Source organism: Alexandromys fortis, unplaced genomic scaffold (assembly GCF_014885135.2).
Source record: "Alexandromys fortis isolate MF-2015 unplaced genomic scaffold, M_Fortis_MF-2015_v1.1 scaffold_197, whole genome shotgun sequence".
Lineage (NCBI taxonomy): Eukaryota > Metazoa > Chordata > Mammalia > Rodentia > Cricetidae > Alexandromys > Alexandromys fortis.
The window spans coordinates 2,764,652-2,785,419 of record NW_026068072.1 but is presented as its reverse complement, the minus strand read 5'-3'; the positions used below and the strand labels follow the sequence as shown (position 1 = coordinate 2,785,419).

Below are 20,768 nucleotides of genomic sequence, written 5' to 3'. Positions count from 1 at the left end.
TGCAGGGTGAAACTGGACAGAGATTAGCACAAGGGTGGCCCGCAAGGAAGCTGTTCTGAGAAGCATCTTCTGAGAGGGAGAGGAAGTGTGTGTGTGTGTGTGTGTGTGTGTGTGTGTGTGTGTCCCACGTTACTTGCATCAGCAGAGATGGATCATGGCCAGGTGTGCAGGACTCCTCACAGTGCTCAGCCCCCACCCCCAGCTTCCTGCAGAGTGGAGACAGGATCCTGTAGGAGGTGGTGCAAGTGCAGGAAACTGGGCTCCTGCAAGGTTGTCCTGGCCCTTTCCTGCTCATACTGTCTGGACAAAGGCCCAGGGTGAGGCTTCACCACAGGCTCAGGCGAAGCTAGGAGCTGAGCAGAGCACAGGGCAGACTGTCCCCAGCAGTGTGCGTTAAGCGGGACAAAGGCTTTAAGAGCCTCTAGCTTCAGACACACCTGGGGTGCACATGTGCCTTAATAAAGCGTGTAATAGTTCTCAGTCTGTGGGTTCTAAAATGTATGTAAAAGTCACAGACCCATCTCGACAAAGTGGTACGTACCAATGATCCATACAAGAGCAAGTCCAGAGCTCCAGGCCGCCTTTCAAGTCCCTGTCTCAAAGACAACAGAGTAAAACAGACAAACTAACCTCCAGCTGCATGTGGATCTCTTGCCAGACCTTGCTAGGCTATGAACAGGAGACTGCGATGCTCTTTGTGTATCTGTGAGTTTAATGAAAGATCAAATATGTGTTCTAGAATTATGCATTTTCCTCTTCCTCTCCAAAGCTGGCCACCTGCGTCCTCCCACTGGCTTTCCTGAGAACCAGACACGTTTTGCCCTTGTCCTAGGGCCTTGAAATCTTGCCCTGCTTGCTTGCCCACGTTTCACGGTGCTGTTGTTGCACTAAGAGTCTGCACACCAAGCCATAAGCCCCAGGCCTGTTTGCCTCACGGCTTTGTGAAGTACCCAACCGGAACACAGCCACCTACAGTCTTGTGTGTGGCATTTACATGACTTCTGTGCTGAGTCAGAACCCATCTGACCTTCAGAGGCCTTCCCTGAAGTGACTTGTGAGCTCTCCAGGTTACACACAGAAGCTGGGGGTGAGAAGTGTGTAGGAGCAGAGCCGTGCCTGGCTCGATTCCCCAGACTAGCTTTCTGATCTTGATGTACAAGATGTTGTGGCGTGGTGAGGACTGTAAGCAAGCCTTGTCTGAAGCTGTGTGGTATATTTGACTTGCTTTGTTCCAGACATCCATGTTCCTCACAGAGAATTCTCCCAGCCTTGGAGTGGAGAAGTCCTGAGAGGATCAGACTCACTGCTTCCCACTGCTCCCCACTGCTTGTGCCTCAAAGGGGGAGGCAGGGGTGGCATTGGGGTCCTGCCTCCATCATTCTAGGTAAAACTTAACAGATTAGGTCAGGGCCAAGACCCTAGGCTCTTGAGACAGATGGCTTCCATTTGTGTGACCTTGGATGCCTCAGCGGCCTGAATCTTTGTAGGTGGTTGTTTATGAAGGAGACTGCTAGGGACAGAAGGTGTGCAGGAAGGAAGCAGTGACCCCGTATCCCTCCTCCTCAGTGCCACCCTGTGTACCCCACAGTGCTCTCCTCTGGACCACCCTGCATGCCCTCCTCCCCGATGCCACCCTGCATCTTCCCCAGGCTTAGCAGCAGCCTTGGCCTCAAGGCCTTTCCCATTCTCTCCCTGCTGGCTTTCTTGTGTGGCTCCCCTCCGGAGTGGGTTTGTGGTCTCTGATACCTAGGGCCCCCCAGCCGTTTATGGGGGAGCAGAGTGGCCCAGGAATGCGATGGCATCGCTGCCTGGTGGTTGGTAGTTTGAGAGCTAGTTCCCTGGGGGCAGGGCCACACAGCCTTTCTGGGTTTGTGGACGGGCCCCTGGCCATTTTTTAAATGTGGTGGCTGCTTCTGCAGCCAGCCACCTGTACTGTTAGCTCCTGCTCACATGTCCTTTTTTCTTGATCAGTTGAAAATGGAGAGAGGCCAGTTAAGAAGTACAGATGGGTTTAAGCCAAAATGTCAGTTCCTTCGCTCTGCTGTGGGTGCTTGCACCTCAAATGGGCGTTTCCTTCTGTACTGCACCTGTGCTGTGTCTTTTGTGTTTTCTCTTGTTAGAGACAGACTCTCGTGTAGCCCAGGCTGGCCTTGAGCCCCCTGTGAGGCTGAGAATGTCTTCTGTCTCTGAATCCCACTGTTGAGCGGCGCAGTCACACAGTAGCTGTCTGTCTGGGGCAGGTGCCCCCCCAGACCTTCCGACCTTCCTCACTTGCTTTCCCCTTCCCGTCCCCTAATGGCCCTTTCTGAGAACTACATGACCTTGGGGTGGGGCAACATTGAAGGACAAAGCTGAATTTGGAAACTGACTTTTCCGTTTCCTTTGCTGTGTGGTTTCTATCATCATGTCACTGTGGGGCCACAGCCTCTTCCTTTAGCAAATGGGGACAAACCCCACCTTATGGCAGTGGGCCACGGGTGACAGACACTTGGCTTTAGGAAGATGCTCATTTTTTTCATTGTTGCCCTATTTTTATTTTTTTAAAAGAGCTTCTTTGAAGAGTCTAAAGCGTGGGAGAATGTCTTGACAGCTATTCCTTTGACAGAAGATTAATGTCCAGAATGTACAAAGAAGTCAAGAAGGTAAACAGCAAGAGACCAAGCCACTGAGGCAACAGATGACTAATGAAATAAACAGAAAGTTTGCAAAAGATGGAACACAAGTGGCCAATTAGCACATTAGAAAATTAAATTCAACTTCTCAAGTCATTAGAAAAATGCAAATAAAAATTATAGTGAAACTCTACCTCGCCCCAGTCAGAATGGCGATCATTATTGAAAACAAATGTGGGCACAGAGTGGACAGAAGGAACAGTTATGTACCGCTGGTGGGGAGGCAGACTGCTGTCACTGCTGTGGAAGTCAGTGTGGAGATTTTGTTGCTATTTTCAATACTATTGGGAATGGGGTGTTTACTTAAATTCGTTTTCTGGTAATTTGCTACTACTGTATACAAAAATCAAGTGACTTCATGTTGTTTCTTGATGAGATGAGATCATTTTGTTCCCAGAAAGTGGGAGATGGAGCCTTTAGGATTTTCTATATCTGAAACCATAATGTTTACATTTTCATTTACTTTTTCTGTTTGGATATTTTTCCTTTGTCCACTAGGAACTCTCTGTTCTGGAATAGACATGGGGAGAGCAGACTCTCATGCCTTGTTAAGAGCTGCTTTCTGTTCTGCTGTGTTAAACATGTTTTAACTGAGAGTAGGAAGGGTGGGGGAGGAGGGGAGGGGTGGGGAGAAAAATATATAGCTCAATTAAAAACAATAAAAAAGAAAAAAATTATCACATGCGGTGATCACACGGGACTTAATGCATGGCTTCACCGACAGCCCCTTCCCATGTTTGCACTGCTGTCTCAAGCTGAGTGTAAAAATCCCCACAGCTCAGAGGAGCTCAGAGAGGTGAGGTGCTGATAGAGCAGCACCACACAGCTGGGTCTGAGTGCAGGCAGCCTGTGACGACAGTGAGCAACAGCACCAGAGGCGTGTTTTAGGAGAACATGTCCCCCAACAACCAGGACTCTACAGGGGACATCCGAGTGTTTCCGTCTTTTTCAGCTGCTGCTTTGGGTGGCAGTTAGTTTGCCTTATTAGCGTTTCTGCCCTGAGCACAGTTATACTTGACCTGCATCCTCACAAATCTAGGTCTGTAGAAGGCAGAGCCCGCTGTGCAAGCACGGGGCTGACGGGCAGGACATGGATAGCCCCTGGTTTAGTGTTGACTAGTGACCCTCCTGTAAGAAGAGAGCTGTAGACCCCAACTCTGCCTCTCACTGTCCTCTGAGTCAATGTTGTGTGGTAGAGCCCAGCTCAGCACAGAGTAGAAAGTTCTAGAATAGAGGCTGGCAGTTTATGACTGCTCTTGTGGCTGTGTTTCAGGGTTTGTGGTGTACTGGCAGTTTCTGAGGCTGCTGTTCTTGTATTGTGCTTTCCCTTCTTTTCCTTCCCCCCACCCTTGACAAAGCACACACATGCTCCTCATTGCCTGTGCTCCAGCCGACATGAAGGCCCCAGTATTCGCGCACCTCCTCAATTCACTCATTATTCTCTTTTATCATTGTATTGTGATAGGGAGGATGAATGCCCTGGTGTAAGCCTGCAGGTCAGAGAACTCTGTGGGGTGAGTTCTGTCCGCATTTCTCTGGGGCTGGGGACTGAACTCAAGTCACCAAGCTTGTGCAGCAGCGCCCTTACCTGCTGAGCCCTCTTGCCAGCCCACTCCTGCCTGCTACACCTCAAGCTGATTTACACCCCTGGTGCAGTGTAAGTGCAGTGTGAACAGTTGTTCTACACTACTGTCTAGGAAAAGCCGGCAAGAAGTCCACACATGCTAAAACAGGCAGTTTTCCCTCCAGGTGGAGATGAGCCTTTGCCCTTAGAGCCTGTGGTGCTGAGTGCACTAAGCCTCCCTCACTTCTGGGACCAATAGGGCTGGCTGTTGTCTGTCACCCTGATCTAGGTCAGGGCTATCCACTATGATAGTCCCCACTGGCTCCAGTGGCTTCTGAACTGTTGCCATATGACCATTGCAGAGCAAAATAAATTTTACATTTTATTCAATTTGGCTCAATTTAAATTCAAATGTCTTAGTCCTTGTGCAATACATTGGGTGCCCTGCTTGGAGATGGCGGCCCATCAGTAGTTGGTCCGTGACTCTCAGTGAACCTGTGTTCTTTGGATTTAGTTAGTGCCAGCTGTGGGGTTGGCCACAGTTGGCATTTCAAGGGCCTCATGAGGGCAGCCAGCTTGCCTCCAGCTGCTTCTGGAAGCTTCCAGTACCCTCTCTAGATTGCTTGGTTTCTTCCCGGGGGAGTCAGCCACCATGCCCTAGAGTCCTGGCTTGAGCATCTTGTAGTGTAGGACAAGGTGGGACCCCCTTCTCCAGCGGGGACTCATTGTATTAGCAGGGCTGGACTTGCAAAGCACAGAGAAGACACAAGCAAACAAAATAATGAAAAGGGTGGGGAGTGAGTAAACTCTGGAGATGGAGGACTGAAATACAGGCAGCCGCTTCTTCCCTCTGTGACATAAATGACAGTCCCCGCAGGTGTTCCAGGTCCTTCTGTCTGGTTGGAGCTTCTCAGCAGCCACTGTTTACAGACTAGGGAAACAGGCTCTGTTCTCTAAGGTCAGGTGCTCTTCCATCTCTAGAGCCACATTCTGTACCATCCGTACCCAGGCATCTGAGGCAGGACCAAGGAGGGGCGTGTGTCTGTGAACTGCCCTCTGCAGCCCATTGGTAGGAGCAGCCCATTGGCAGGAGCAGCCCATTGGCAGGAGCTCTTCCTCTTAGATGGGGAAACTTACCTGCTGACACCCCTTCCTGGGCTGTGAGTGCCCTCCTGACATGCCAGGTCCATGGGGACACAGCCTCCACTGAAACAGTGTTTGGGAACTTAGTTAAGAAGTCTCACAGGCAAAGACAGGAAACGGATTCAGTTAATTCTTGGGTTAGCGTGTTGGAGAAATTCTACTCTGTTCTCCGTGGAACTGAGACACGTGTGCACTTACATTGGCACTGAGTGAGTGCTGGGTAGCGGAGGCTGGACGTTATCTGACTGGGTACATGGTGCCCTTTGGAGCTGTGCAGTGCACAGCCTGGTGAATCACTCCCAGCATTCCCTGGCAGGCATGCTGTTGTGTTGTTTACTTTTCTGACATTCAGGATTGAGAGGGTGGAAGAGGCTTACAGGGACTCTGGCTCCCTGGGTCAGCAGTACCTTGTGAGCTGAGCCAGTGAACACCCTAGAGCGGTGGTTCTCAGCCTTCCCGATGCTACAGTGACCCCCAACTCTAAAATTGTTTTTGTCGCTATTTATAACTATAATTTTGCTACTTTTATAAATCATAATGTCAGTATTTTTGGAGGTGAAGGTTTGCCAAAGGGATTGCGACCACAGGTTGAGCACTGCTGTCCTAGATGACCAGGTGACTCTCCACTGGCAGCAAAGGTCTGCAGTTTCCCCCCAAAGGTCTGGTGCCTCCGGGAGCCTAAAAGCCCCTGTGCCTCAGCCCACTCCTGATACAGCATCTCCACTGCTCTACAGGACTGTGGGGACAGAAAGCCCTGCTGAGCAGGCTCAAGGACTGGTGCTTGGAAATGAGGGTGCCCAGGGGAGGTGAGTCCGCCCAGAGACTCCACTGTCCTGACAAGCCCTTAACATAAGTGCTTCATTTATTCCCTGCCAGCATCAGCTGGGTGAGTTTTCTGCCCAGTTGGCTAGTTAAGATGTAGGAACAGCCAAGCCTGGTACACACTGGGAATGCCAGCACTCAGGAAAGTGCAGGTGCATTGTGGGTTATAGGCCACCCTGGGCAGTGGTACTGAGTGCCTCCTACGGGCACCATCCAATGTTCATGTTGTTGGGAATGATTACCGTTGCTCCCCTTGACTGGAGAGGAAAGTCTCTTGTCTATGTTGTGAGCCAGCAAGTTGCAAGGGTGGGATTTGAACCCAGTTCTGTAGAACTCCTCCTGCCTGCTGCTGTCACTGCTAGGACAGCAGTGACTCCTCAGAGCTGCCCTCTGACTCATCTCACCTGCCTAAGAACAGTTGTTTTCTTCTGTACAAGCATTGTCTTGTCCTGGGTCAGGCCTGTAGTTCTTGCTGTGCATCTCTGAGCATGCTAGAATTAAAAAAGCAAAATGCAAGCAGGGTGGATTCTGAGAACACGGACTGGCCGCACAATAACCTTTTGCTGTCCTATGTTCCTTTTTCCTCCAGGGTTGCTATGTCAGTCACCAATCACAGATGCACACATGCATGTGCACACACATGAATACTGAACTGCCCCATTCTGCAAGCAACCCACAGTTAAAGCATCCCCCGACACACACACACTCTATCTTTTCACCCCTAAAGGGCAGTGGTTCTAACTCCAGCTAAGGTGTGGTTGGTGACTTCCTCGGCACGATAGTCATTGGAAGAGGCAGAGTTTGGATCTCAGGTCCACCAGGTAGACTTTGTGTCCTAGCCAGCCTGCTCTGTCCCCTAAAAGTGCCTCGGGATCAGTTTTCTCATCGTGGATCCAGAATTGAAGCAGGGAGCATCTCTGGCATTGGCAAGAGTGAGTGAGCTGTTTTTCTAGTGAGAGACCCTCACTAGATTCTGCTGTGATTCTGATGCTCAGGTTGCTGGCCCTGGGCAAGGTTGATCTGTCTTAGCAGGCACTTCTCAGCCTTGCAATGGGCAGTCCCCAGTTTGACTGTGGCAGACATGAGAACCTGAAGCTTGAGGCTGTTTCCTCAGCTGAGTCCATTTTCACTTGCTGTGCCCCTGTGGGTGGGCTGGCCCACCCTGAGCCCGGTCCTTTGATGATTTTTGTCAAGCCTCGTGTTTAAAATCCAGTGTCACATTTCTGCTCACCTCCCCAGACCCTCCTGTGTGTGCTGAACCACTTGCGGCCTCGTCACGTGGGGTTCTCTCCCTGTGCCTTCTCAGTGGCTAGTCCTGCTTCCAGGAACACCCTTTCCTGCCTGCTGCCTGCCAGTTCTCCCTGCTGCTCAGACCTCAACTTGATACTAGGCTGCCTTTCTGAGGACCTATCACCTCCCAGTGTGAACCCACAGTGCTAACTGAGTTGAAAGTGATAGAACTGGATAAATCTGGAACCACCCAACTGATTCAGCAAGAGGCTCAAGGGGCAGGCAAGGAACACAGGCTCAGAGACACTGAGGGCAAGGCAGAGAATGGGCGAAGTGGACTGGGCAGGGGCTGAGAGGAGCTGGCTCTGCTTTCCATAGGAAGCCTCTGTCTGATAAAAGCATTGCTGGATTCTTATTCTCTGGTCAATAAGGTCTGGAGAGGGGAGATGCATTACCATTCCTGCTCCAAGCGTTCCCTTCCCAGCGGCTCTTAGCCACTTCCTTTACCTTTACTCTGGGTCCCTGGAGCAACAACTAACTTATTATCACAGCATGCATATCCCCTGTAAGCATGCATATCCCACTTCTTCACCAGGGCCTGTGCAGTGGAGACTGCCTGTCTCCCGTCTTCCCAGTCCTGGGCTTAGTGCATAGACTTTAGTGCCAATTTGGTGAGCATGTCCCAAATACAGATAAAGGGAAGGACAGTGTTGAAGGAGACTGTTTCCTGACATGTAGTCAGGACCCTGGCTGAGCTGCTTCCTCGTTGGGTAACTGTGGGCATCTCTCTAGCTTTCATTTCCTCCTCTGTATGAGGCCTTGGTCATTCAGACACTCATTCCATCATTATTAACTGAGCAACGATGAGCCAAGCCTGTTAAGGGAACTGGGGACACAATTCCCCTGTGCACGCTGCAGGATCAAGCAGACCTGTGGGTTAGTTTTTTGTTTTTTTTTTTCAAGACAGGATCTCCTGTGTCTCAGGCTGGCTTCAACCTGATCTTTTTTTTCACCTCCCACATGTCAGGTGTCACAAGCATTAGCCGCCGTACCTGGTTTATATGGTCCTGGGTGGGGGGGGGGGTCAAACCCAGGGTTCTGTGCATGCCAGGCAGACCCTCCATCCCCAACTGTGGACACCCAGTTACCAAGGTTACCTGACATGGCCGGCAAGATATTAAACCAGGCTTGAGTTGGAGGGGCCACAGCAAGACTGAGCCTGTGACAATTTTATTGAGAACAATCAGACTTCTTACACTTCTGTCACAGAATTACACAGAATACAGTGGCAAGTGCCAGGATACAGTGATGTAAACGACACAGGGTACACAAATTGATGTCTAAGACCAATTGTCCTGTGAAGCTTCTCTGCTTCCTTGACTTCTAAGGGAACATACAGAGAAACACAAGGCAGCCTGAACACTCCACTGCCTGGGGAATCACCTCAGTCTCAGCAACTGAAAAGCACGCTGTGCCCCAGGAGCCATGGGTTCTTCCGAGAAACCCTAGGACGCCTGCTTCTCAAGGCAGCGAGGCCAGGCCAGCTCCATAGTTCCCTGCACCAACCCTACTTTCTGTTTGATACAGGCAGGCTTGAACTTGGAATCCTCCTATATCAGCCCCCCACGTAGCTGACATACAGGCTTGTGCTGGTGTTTCCAGCCTTTTGATAATAACCAGCACTACCATTGTCGTTGTCAGTCAGCCAGCTGAAATATGATGGAAACTCCAGCCAACTGACCAGGGCACTGGAGCCGTGGTGGTGGAGAACTGAGTCAGGCCATCACCTGAGGCTCTCCGGGCTGCGATAGTCCGGGACGGGAGGTGCTGTCAACTGCTTGTCACTGCGCATGTCACCCCAGCATCTACCTTGTGTCCTGGTGGGCCTGCTGACACTCTCCTTCTTTCCACAGATGCACACCAGGTGGGCCTGCTGACCCGTCGATGAGGCGGGCCCCCTGCCTGGGCCTGCGCCCTTGGCTGGGCATGCGCCTGTCGGTGCGTAAAGTGTTGCTGGCTGCTGGCTGTGCACTGGCCCTGGTGCTGGCCCTGCAGCTTGGGCAGCAAGTGTTAGAGTGCCGGGCAGTGCTCAAGGGCATGCGGAGCTCAAGAAGGATGCGGCCAGAGCAGGAGGAACTAGTGATGCTTGGTGCCAACCAGGTGGAGTACCGCTATGGCAAGGCCATGCCACTCATCTTTGTGGGTGGCGTACCTCGCAGCGGCACCACCCTCATGCGTGCCATGCTGGACGCGCACCCTGAGGTGCGCTGTGGGGAAGAGACGCGCATCATCCCTCGTGTGCTGGCCATGCGGCAGGCCTGGTCAAAGTCTGGCCGGGAGAAGCTGCGACTGGACGAAGCAGGTGTGACAGACGAGGTGCTGGATGCCGCCATGCAGGCCTTCATTCTGGAGGTGATTGCCAAGCATGGTGAGCCAGCCCGTGTGCTGTGTAACAAGGACCCCTTCACGCTCAAGTCCTCTGTCTACTTGGCACGCCTGTTCCCCAACTCCAAATTTCTGCTAATGGTGCGCGATGGCCGGGCCTCTGTGCACTCCATGATCACTCGCAAGGTCACCATCGCAGGCTTTGACCTCAGCAGCTACCGAGACTGTCTTACAAAGTGGAACAAGGCCATCGAGGTGATGTACGCACAGTGCATGGAGGTGGGCAGAGACAAGTGCCTGCCTGTGTACTATGAGCAGTTGGTGCTGCACCCCCGGCGCTCACTCAAGCGCATCCTAGACTTCCTGGGCATCACCTGGAGTGACACAGTCCTGCACCATGAGGACCTCATTGGCAAGCCTGGGGGCGTCTCCTTGTCCAAGTGAGTGGGGCCCCACAGCTCCTCCCAGGCTCCAAGCGGCAGATCGAGTCTGCCCTTCTTGAGCTGTGCTATTTTAGGCAAGTGTCTGTGCCTCTCTGAGCTTCAGCATCTTTCTGTGTAATGGGGAAAGGTGTGGGAATTGGGTGACTGAAGGCAGTTTTGCACCAGAAGCCTTGTGGTATGGAAAAGCACAGACAACACGAGGAAAGCAGGCGCTCGAGACCAAAGGCCCAGACACCTGGGTGTCCCCAGGGACTTCTAGCCTGCACATCAGTATTGATGTCTTCTTCAGGAACACATTGCTCATGCCAGTCTTATATATCACCAGTTATTTATAAGGAAACGTGGGCTGGCCCAGCAAGATGGCTCAGTAAGTAAAGGGACTTGCTGTGCAAGCCCAGAAACTGAGTTTGACTCCCAGAACCTACTTAAAGGTAGAAAGGGAAGAGACTCCACAAGGCTGTCCTCTGACCTCCACGCATACATGTACGTATCATGTACATGCACACATAATAAAAATGAGTAAGTAAATGGGAAAATAATGAAAGAGAGGGCCAGTAGGTATAAAACGCTTGCTGTGAAAGCATGGTGGCTGAGCTCAGCTTCCCCAGCACCCACATACAAGCCACACATGGTTGCCAGGGACTCAGGAGTGAGCAGGGACAGAAGGCAGGTCCTGGAGGTTGACTGCCAGCCCAGCCAGCACATCGAGGTTAGGGGAGAAGTGATCGAGGACATCAACATCTGGCTCCCACGTGTCCTACACAAATGAATAGACATGCACATGTGCACATACAGTGAAGGAAGCTGCGTCTGCATCGCTAGCACACGGCTGTGCTTCCTGGTGTGAGTGGCTTCCATGAGGCACAGCGCCCTGGCTGCACTGGCACAGCTGTCCAGGGGCCAGGACTGCCCAGCCTTCCTGCTGCCCCATAACCACAGAGCAGGGAGTGTCCCCTAACCTGACGAGACTGTCCTCTCTCCCCAGGATTGAGCGGTCCACGGACCAGGTCATCAAACCCGTGAACTTGGAAGCACTCTCCAAGTGGACTGGCCACATCCCTGGAGACGTGGTGAGGGATATGGCCCAGATTGCCCCCATGCTGGCTCGGCTTGGCTATGACCCATATGCAAACCCGCCCAACTATGGGAACCCTGACCCGATTGTCATCAACAACACACACCGGGTGAGTTCATGTGCACACACAGGAGTGTGAGCGTAGGCTTTAGCAGGATGTGTACTCCAGTCTCCGGGTCACCAGGTGTCCTCCTCTCCCTGTCACCTCGCCCAGCAGGTCTGTTTATCTCAGGACTTACTTACCTTTCCTTCCTGTCTCCCTGGTCTCTTTCCGTGTGTGCAGAGCCCTTCAAGTCTTAAGAGAAAACACCTATAAAGAAAGAATGGACCCTAACATTGAAATCCCACACACCAGAGCTAGAAGCTATTGAAATTACTGTTTGCCATGCCAAAGATACTTAAAGGAAATGACTTTGACAGTCATTTTATAAGAGCAGCTCAGTAGCTCATGGTCAAGTCTACTTGGCGTCATCCATCTTCTTGAACGCTTTGGGTGCATAGCTAAGCGTTCACACAGGTGCCCTGTGGTTACAGTTCTGATGTACGATGGGAGGATAATGAAGTTGGCACATTGCTGTTGGTTGCTTAGCTGCTGGGACATCCAAACACAATGTGCCACCCACTGGCTTCCAGTCATGTGGAGGCTCAGGGCACAGTTATGTATTCGAGGTGTGCAGAGACTATATTGCACGTCCAGGCTGTACTGCATGGCAGTGTACGCCCGCATGTGTTTCTCACAGCATCACTCCCACGCTCCTGAGAACAACCATGTTCATTGATGGAGCGTGTCTTCCTGTGTAGTGCAGGCAGCCTTGGACCTATGGTCTTACCATGCCTGTCTCCTGAGCTGATGGAATTACAAAGAAGTGCCACATCACAACCACATTTCCATGGATTTTTGAGACATGGTCTTGCTATGTTGTCCAGTTCCTGGGTTCAAACAATCCTCCTGCCTTAGCCTCCCAAATAGCTACAACTCCAGGCATGCATTACAATTCCCAGTTAGCCCAAAGAAATCTTTGTTGCCTCTTTGATTCCCATTCATGTTTCATCTTCTGTGTGAGCAGTGCTGGGGATGATCCCAGGACTCAAATGCCCGGCAAGTGCCCTACCACTGAGCCACACCCCAGCCGTAATGTTTCAGCCCTTATAGAGACACAGACCCGGCAAGCACCCCTGCACAGCAGCAGCCCGGGCATTCTCAGTGAGGCTGTGTTGGCGTCTGCTTTTATTATAAATATTATTAATTAATTCTTATTCACAAACAAGTTATTCTTCAGACTCCATTTCCATGTTTTATATTCCTTACAGAGGCTCCGTCTGACCTTATTGGACAGCTAACGACAGCGCTGCAGAGTGTGAATGTGGGCAGTTAGTTTGTGTCAATTAAAAATAAAAAGAGGCACCTGGCAGTGGTGGCACACCTTTAATCCCAGCATTTGGGAGGCAGAGACAGGTGGATCTCTGTGAGTTCGAGGCCAGCCTGGTCTACAAAGTGAGTTCCAGGACAGCCAGAACTGTACACAAAGAAACCCTGTCTGGAAAAAGCAAAATTAATTAGTTAATTAAAATAGAAAGAGACGGCATGGCACAGTGGTGGAGCCTCTCCAAGCAAACATGCAGCTCTGGGTTCCCATCCTAAGTGACGATGGTAGTCTAGATTTAAAAACAGCCCTCACGGTGACAGAAGTCCAGCTCTGGGCGTCCAGAAGGGCCACAGCAGCGACCGGAAGGCACACTGGGGTTCCATTCTTTCCCTTTTATTTTACTGTGGTGTGTGTGTGCCGCAGGGAAGTACAGCCGTGGATCCAAAGCTCCCAAGGAAAGGCCAGACTCTAGCATATGAAACAGCAATTCTAGTGAGTGTTGATGCTGGATCAGTTCTTCAAACTTTTTTTTTTTTTTTAATAAAACAGTGCCTAATTTTCTCCCAGAGAATCAGAGACATTCCAGGTCCATCCTTGGATTTCTGGTCTTGCAAGGGACGGGCCCTGGTTTGATCTCCATGGTGTTTAGCCTGTGCTACAAAAGGATACCCCTGAGGAAAAGCCACGTGGGAGCTGATGGGCAGGCATGGGTGCATGAGTGCTGTGGGCAGTCTCCCTGTCCTGGGCCCTGGGCCTCGGGACCTCAGTGCTGAGACATGAGACAGGCGCTAGGCCACACTGAGACCGTGTGTGGAAGTGTACAGTGGCTTGGAAGACTTTGGCCCAAGAAAACATACCAGGTTTCTCATTAGTCATTTTTATATAGCGTTCATGTTGATTTGCTCAAGGGCTTTACATACCAGGTTGAATAAAAGATATCTGCGTTGATGGGTAAAGTTGCACAGCGGGGTCCCATTTGACTCCTGTTGACAGCAGCAGGTGACACTGTGAGGGTCACACCCTCAAGTCCTTGGTCTTACCCTCTGCAGGAGGACTTTTTCTTCCCTATTTAACCTGGCTGGTTTCACCTATCTGAACCTCACCTTCATGCTTACATGGTTGCAGAAACTTCTGGTCACTCCTAACCACGCCTTTGCTTCACCACCTTCCTGGCATGTCTCATGGCTTCACATGCCTGTGACAGTTTGTGTGTCCTGTTATCTGTATATCATCTGTACTCTGTCAGGAATATAGTGCAGGGGAACAAGAACTCCAAGAGGCGCTCAGTAAATGTTGCTGAGGGAAGATGGATGGATGGATGATGGACAGACTGGATCTGTGATGGATAAATGGAGTGATTGTGTAAATGGTGGATTGCTGGGGTACATAGATGAGAGGGGCGTGGGGGAGAAGTGTATAAATGGTGGATTGCTGGGGTACATAGATGAGAGGGGCGTGGGGGAGAAGTGTGTAAATGGTGGATTGCTGGGGTACATAGATGAGAGGGGCGTGGGGGAGAAGTGTGTAAATGGTGGATTGCTGGGGTACATAGATGAGAGGGGTGTGGGGGAGAAGTGTGAAAGTGATAGGTGGGTGGGTGGAGAACTGGGGGAACAGAGGATGGGTAGATGGATGGGCATTTGAATAGACATGTCAGTGATGGCCTGGATTTTACTCTGTCCATTTCTCCCACAATGACATTTATCTTCTTTCCTAGGTGTTGAAAGGAGACTATAAAACGCCAGCCAATCTGAAAGGATATTTTCAGGTTAGAAAGCCCAGAGCGGGAGTTCTGTTTTCTGTTTTTCTGGCTGGACCCCACCTAAGAGTTGGTCAATAGCTGCTGCACTTTGGATGCATAGATGGATGGGCAGGTGGATGGGTGACACTCATCATAAGCCTTACTAGTGCTGAGTGGTTGGGGGAGCGGTGTCTTTAAGTAACTCCTCTAGCCGAGGCCAATCTCAGCAGTACTTTTTTCAGCTGTTCCGCCCCTTGTTCTCTGACTGGAAGATGACTGGGGACTCTGTGAGGACTTTAATTCTCTAACTTAAACCCCATCCTAAGGTGACAGTTGTCAAGCACATCCCCATACATACTTTTCTTCTGTATCTGAAGATACGAGTTACAGGATCATGGGGCATGTGACTAAGTGGCCATGAGCCACACTTCCCCATGCATTCCAACAGCTGGGCCCACCATCCCTGTGCTGTCCCTGAGGACAGTTCATGCAGTGTCAGGGTCAGTACAGCTTGTGCCTTCTGATGGCATGGGCTTGTATTCTGACACCATTGTGTTCCCTTGGAGGCTAAAATGCTGCCTTTCAAGTGATGAGATGGTCCTGAGATGGGTGACCTTGTGCATGTATTTACTTTTGTAAGTGAGGTGGTGCATGTTTATACATGTTTACATGTTCTTAGGGAGGCCAAATGTGAGTATCGGGCATCTTCCTCAATCTGTCTTCATTCGTGCATGTGCATGCGAGCCTGTCTTTGTGTGCACACATACATGCACACATCCCCTGCCTTTCTACCTTGTGTTCTGAGACAGTCTCTCAGTGTGGGCCACCCTACAGCGGTCACCGTTTTAATGGTCAGACTCTGGGTGTGTGAGTTGGGGACAGGGTGTTCTGCTCTTACCTTTGTAGCCTGTGTGTACATTTTGTGCTGATTGTGCTTCCATGGCACACCTGCTGTCACAGGATCTCCATGTCTGCTGGGTGAGGTCGTGACCCTTTTTGATGACCATATTATGTATACTGATATGCCTACCCAAGTTGGCTCAACTATTCCCTTCCATGGGTTCTTGATTTCGCAGCATCTTACGAAATGTCCTGTGTGGGGAGAAGGAACTTGTTCTCGTAGATCACAGCTTTAAGGGCTGGACCAGCAATGGGGTTGAAGCCTGGGAGGGTGGAGCAGATGGATACAACACATGATGCTCCTATCACCTGGGAGATCCTGTCCTAAGCACAGTGGACCCCTTATGTGTCCTGGGGGGTGGGGGGGTTCCTGGTGGGGAGAGAAAGAGGAAGGTTTCCTGGGGAGGGGGTTCCTGATGGCTCCAGAGTCTTCAGTCAGTGGGCTCGGACTGGGTCTCTAGAAGGAAAAAGAACCCCCCTCATCCACCACTTGACCTTGACCCGTTCATCTGCCTGTGTCCCTCCAGGTGAACCAGAACAGCACCTTACCACACCTGGGAAGTTCGTGATGTCCAGGTGAGCTCTCCTGCTGCCTCACTGAGGCTCCCAGCCCTGGCTAAAGTGCCCATCCTTTCAGCCTTTTCTCAGATGTGTCCACTAAGGTGGACAGATCCCGCCCCATCTCGTTTCCATGGTGACTGGCTAGGGAGCTATTTATAGACTGGAGGCTTAGTCTGTGAGGCGCAGGAAGGATCGTGGAGGCAACGATCCTAAGCCCATGGGTACAACACACAATGCCCCTGTCACCTGGGAGATCCTCTCCTGAGCACAGTGAAACTCCTCATGTGTCCTGTGTATGTGGGGGAGGGGGGTTTCTGGTGGGGAGAGAGAGAGAAAGAGGAAGGTGGCATCTGTCAAACCGCCTCTGTAACAGCCTCAGCCTTGGCTCACAGCGACCAGTGTTCTCTAGTCATTGTGGGGCTCTTCCAAGAGTGCCCTAAGGTGTTGGCCAGTTGATGCTTTGTGCATAGCACACAAGGGACACACAGCTCCCCGCTGTACAGAAAACCCCATGGCCCATGGCCGTCTGTATCACACACCAGCGGCTGACTTCCTCCGGTGCCATTTGCAGCCTTGACTCTTTCCCGGATATTTTAAGTTGGGGACCGTCCGATCTCTGGCAGTCAGGATTCCCACAGCAACTGTGTGGAAGGATTCATTACAAAGAGAACCTGGAAGAGAAGAGTGCCCGCCGTCTGCCTCTGCTGCCCTCATCTTCTGCAGATCTGTTAGAATCCTAGACCAGCCCATTTCCAAAGCCGGCTCAATCCTAACTGACCGTTTAAATGAGATGCCACATACAGGGCCTGCCAGCCAACCCAGTATGAATTGACTTGAAATAGGGACTGATACCTGTCTTTCCTCTGAAACTCATTGTATTTAACAGATAATTTTTTTGGTGGTGGGTGGGGTGCACTGTTGAAGCCAGAGCTTCATGTATTGAATGAACCTCTGCAGTTGTGGCACGTGCAGGCAGGTGCTCTATCATGGACCTGTCTCTTTTACTTTTTGAGATAGGATCTCATTAAGCTGTTCAGGGTGGTCTTGGATTCACTGTAGCCTCGATAGACCTTCAGCATGTGACCTCCTGCCTCAGTATCCCGAGTAGCTGGGAAGACAGATCAATGCCACCAGGCCTGGCCTCGTTTATTCTTTGTAATTCAGAGAAGAGGATCAGAGACCAGGTTAATGTGTAGGTGAGAACTCAAGAGCCAGTTTTACATATAGATTCTCCCCAGCCATCTGGAATGTATATCTATAAAACCTGTGCACTCCTAAGAATGGACAGAGACAAGTAGCCTCCTTTGGCCTCTGTGGGCACCTGCACCCCATGTGTGCAGACATACTAACAATAAATAAGTAGCACACACCTTTAATACCTTCACTCAGGGAGCAGAGGTGGCTGGATCTCTGAGTTCTATGCTAGCCTGGCCTATATATATCAAGTTCCAGTACAGCCAGTGTGTGTAGTGAGATCCTGTCTCAAAAATGGAGGGGTGGGGTAGAAAACAAAATAAATAACATTGCCCCGTGCTGATGCCACCTCCCCTTTCTCAGTCTCTGCAGGGCTCAGATGTTGTGTGCACACAAAAGTTGGACTAACCCGAGCACATTGCTTCCCCTCAGTCATGCCATGGTCTGTGGAGTCCGCGCATTCATCTCAGTGGAAACAAACGTGGAACCTCTGCCTTTGGATGCTGCAGGGTAGACATTGAGGAGGAGACTACTTCAGCTTCAGAAACTTAGGAATTTTCTATTTTTTTCTCCTTGAGAACTTTTTTTAAAGAATTGAATTTGCTATCTTCCCTGATGAGCGGTTCCTTTGGTGGCCTCATTTTCTGGGACAAGACCCGTGACCCATGACCCGTTCCTCTCCTTGACTCGGACTCTGAACTCAGAGGATCTATTTAAGAGTTTAATATATGGGCTTTCCTCCATCCTTTAGTCCTGTTCAGTTTCACAGAGAGAAGAATTTATTTGAATAAAGTAAACAGGCTGCTGTCTGTGCCTTACTTCACACAGAGTGAATAGGGTTCTTTTCTGCCCTCACAAGGGGTGACAGGTGACACTGGAAGACATAACCATGCTGCTAAGGGCACTGCTGAGCTCCCACTATCCCACAGGAAGAAGAAAGGAAAAGCGTGGTCCAGAAAGATCAGTGTGGGGGGTTTCTCCTAGTAAAGTTTGTGGTCACTTGAGTAATTCTCGCAGGAGACTATATGGCAATAGATAGAGCATTCAGCTCAGCTCTTAGACCCAGGCTGTTGTTGGAGGTGAAACAAGCAAACATGGATCTTATCCACCAGTCCCCTGAAGGGTATGCCCCAAGCCTCCCTCCATACCCAGATTTTACTGCAGACCACTTCTCTCAGGGAGCATGTGTCAGTGCCTTGGAGGCAATCTCTCTGGTGTTGTAAGGAGGGGCTGATTGTTTGTTTCCCCGCCATCCAGCAGCTCAGACCCAAAATAATCACACAGAAACTATATATTTCCAAGCTGTTTCCTGCTTTGTTGGGCGAAGTAGTTTTTTGAGGGTTGTTCAAGGTGACTTTTCAGGTGGTCTTGGTCCATCAAACCATATTTGTCTGGAAGCAATCCACAGGTTCTCATCCTCTGTGGAAACAAAAAAAAGAACCTTTTTTTCAAAGCATCATATACTTAGACTCAAATTCTGAAGTCAGGATATCTTTAAAGTATATATGTTGGTTACTTAACTCTTTCACAGTCAAAAAATTCAAAGAAAACACAATAATATACATAGTCCAGACTCTATGTATATTCCATTTTTATGTGGCTTATTATTTTTTTACTCCTGTAATCTGTGACTGTCTGTACTGTCTCTTTAAAGACTAGCTTTTTTAAAAATACCAATTACTTCTTTTTATAACTGTCTATATTCTTTTTCCTCTCCCAAGCCTATGCACATTTATTCAATACTGTGACCCATTTAAAGGTCTTTTATGTCTGAATCTGTCCTGTTGTGTATCTATAGTTCTTTACTGTCCAGGAGCACATCTTAAAAGCTTAAGCTGCAGCATTGCTAGATCAAATATGGCCATGCCTGCTTGCCCCGCCCAGTCCAGCATGGCGGAGCTGTTTGCTGCCTCTGAGAGCCATACATTGCCCCATTTTTAGGCACACAGGCAGTTTATAATGCTATTAAGCGAGTTGTAGCATGTTGCTCACAAAACCCATTTAAATGCTCCATAGCCAGACCTCTCAAGAAAGAGAGAGTTTGCACTGGCAGCACAGCCCAGAAAGTCAGCATTTCAAAACCACATAATCAGGAAAACCTCTCTTAAAGAAGCTTCTAGCAAACAGAGCCCACCCAAGAAAACGCTACTACCAAACCACGCTTAACTCTGTTCTTTTGTGTCTAGGATTCCTTTTTATGTTTTCTCAGGTTTTATGTGGATTTATTTAGTCAACCTTATTGGTGCCAATTTGTTGTAAGGAGGGGCTGCTTGTTTGTTTCCCGGCCGCCCAGCAGCTCAGACCCGAAATAATCACACAGAAACTACTATTTAAAACACTGCTTGGCCCATTAGCACTGCTTCTTATTGGCTAATACTTATATCTTAATTTAACCTATTTCTAGTAATCTGTGTATTGCCGATGGCTGTGGCTTACTGGGTAAAGTTTCCAGCATCTGTCACTGGTGGGGCTACATAGCTTCTTCCTGACTCTGCCTCCTTTCTCCCAGCATTCGGTTTAGTTTTCCCATGCCTAGCTCTGTTCTACCCTTTCACTAGCTCAAGACAGTTTTCTTTATTAACCAATGGTATTCACAGCATACAGAGAGGAATCCCACATCACTCTGGAGGTGCCAAAGGCCCAATTTTTAGCTCTGGCCTGCTGAGTTTACTGTGCAATGTGATCCCTAGACTAACTAGCAGGCCAAGAGCAGCTTCACAAGGGCTGTTTGCCCACACCTTGCCTGGCTTCTTGGGATAAGCTGTGAGGCTTAGGGAGGCCATGGGGTATAGATTTTGGAAGCAGGCTGACTTTTGTGTTGCTGTGAGACCTGACATTAGCTAGGGAGGGTCTATGTTGCCCTTAGTTTCTATCACAACAGGACGCATGTGACAGACATTCAGGTTACAGTGGGCAGTGAAGCAGAGAGAGGGGCATGCCAGGGCTCAGCTGGCCTTCCCTTTCTCTTCCCCTTGAATCTGAGCCCCAAGCTTACAGGATGGTGCTGCACACATGTAGGGCCAGTCTTTTCCCTTTAGCTCGCTGTTTCTGGAAACTCCCTCTCAGCCATTCTGAGAGCTCTGCTCATCCAGTCTCAAAGGTACCTCTGCACCAGTCAGGTTGATGATGAAGTTACTTTCTGACTCGGCACAGATGGTGCCACTTCATCTGTACAATGGGTCTCCTTAAAACTTCATGTGGTCACTAAAAACAACCAACTGTGGCATGAGCAGTGCCCCTGTGTGACAGCATCTGCCCCTTTTCTTCAGACTGGTGAGAGGGTGACCAGGCCTCTGAGATCCTTCCTTTTCCTTACTTTTCATGGGTATGTTGGTGCACATGCCACAGTAGAGGTCAGAAGACAACCTGTGGGGGGTCCATGCTCTCCTACCTCATGTGGTTTCAGGGATTGAACTGAGGTGGTAAGACATGGCAGGAAGCACCTGTGACTGTCACTCCTGAGGTTTTCTGTGTGTTCATCAATGTTGAAATAGGAAGCAGCGGGGCTGCGTCCCCAACACCCCAGCCGCTTGGCTAGCTCATGCCCGAAATAACAACACACAAACTGTGTTCATTTAAGAACTGCTTGGCCCATGAACTCTAGCCCTTACAGGCTAATTCTCGCACCTGGACTAGCCCATTTCTAATGATGTGTGTAAGCACCCCAAGGT

At 50.1% G+C, this 20,768-nt stretch overlaps 1 protein-coding gene across 3 annotated transcripts in view; it reads left to right on the top strand.

Moving 5' to 3' along the window:
- Tpst2 (tyrosylprotein sulfotransferase 2) overlaps window positions 1-17,920 on the top strand; it is a 35,095-nt gene extending 17,175 nt beyond the window's left edge. Inside the window, exons 1-6 of one of the 3 annotated variants that reach the window (XM_050121114.1) lie at window positions 2,562-2,642; window positions 9,345-10,256; window positions 11,245-11,443; window positions 14,419-14,469; window positions 15,870-15,918; window positions 17,461-17,920. In XM_050121114.1, the coding sequence (XP_049977071.1) occupies window positions 9,376-10,256; window positions 11,245-11,443; window positions 14,419-14,469; window positions 15,870-15,911 (1,173 nt within the window). In that variant the 5' untranslated portion in view covers window positions 2,562-2,642; window positions 9,345-9,375 and the 3' untranslated portion in view covers window positions 15,912-15,918; window positions 17,461-17,920. Of the gene's footprint in view, window positions 1-2,561; window positions 2,643-9,344; window positions 10,257-11,244; window positions 11,444-14,418; window positions 14,470-15,869; window positions 15,919-17,460 lie in introns of those variants that run through there. The other 2 variants (XM_050121113.1, XM_050121112.1) reach the window with 2 other exon arrangements.
- The last annotated feature ends 2,848 nt before the right edge of the window (window positions 17,921-20,768 follow it).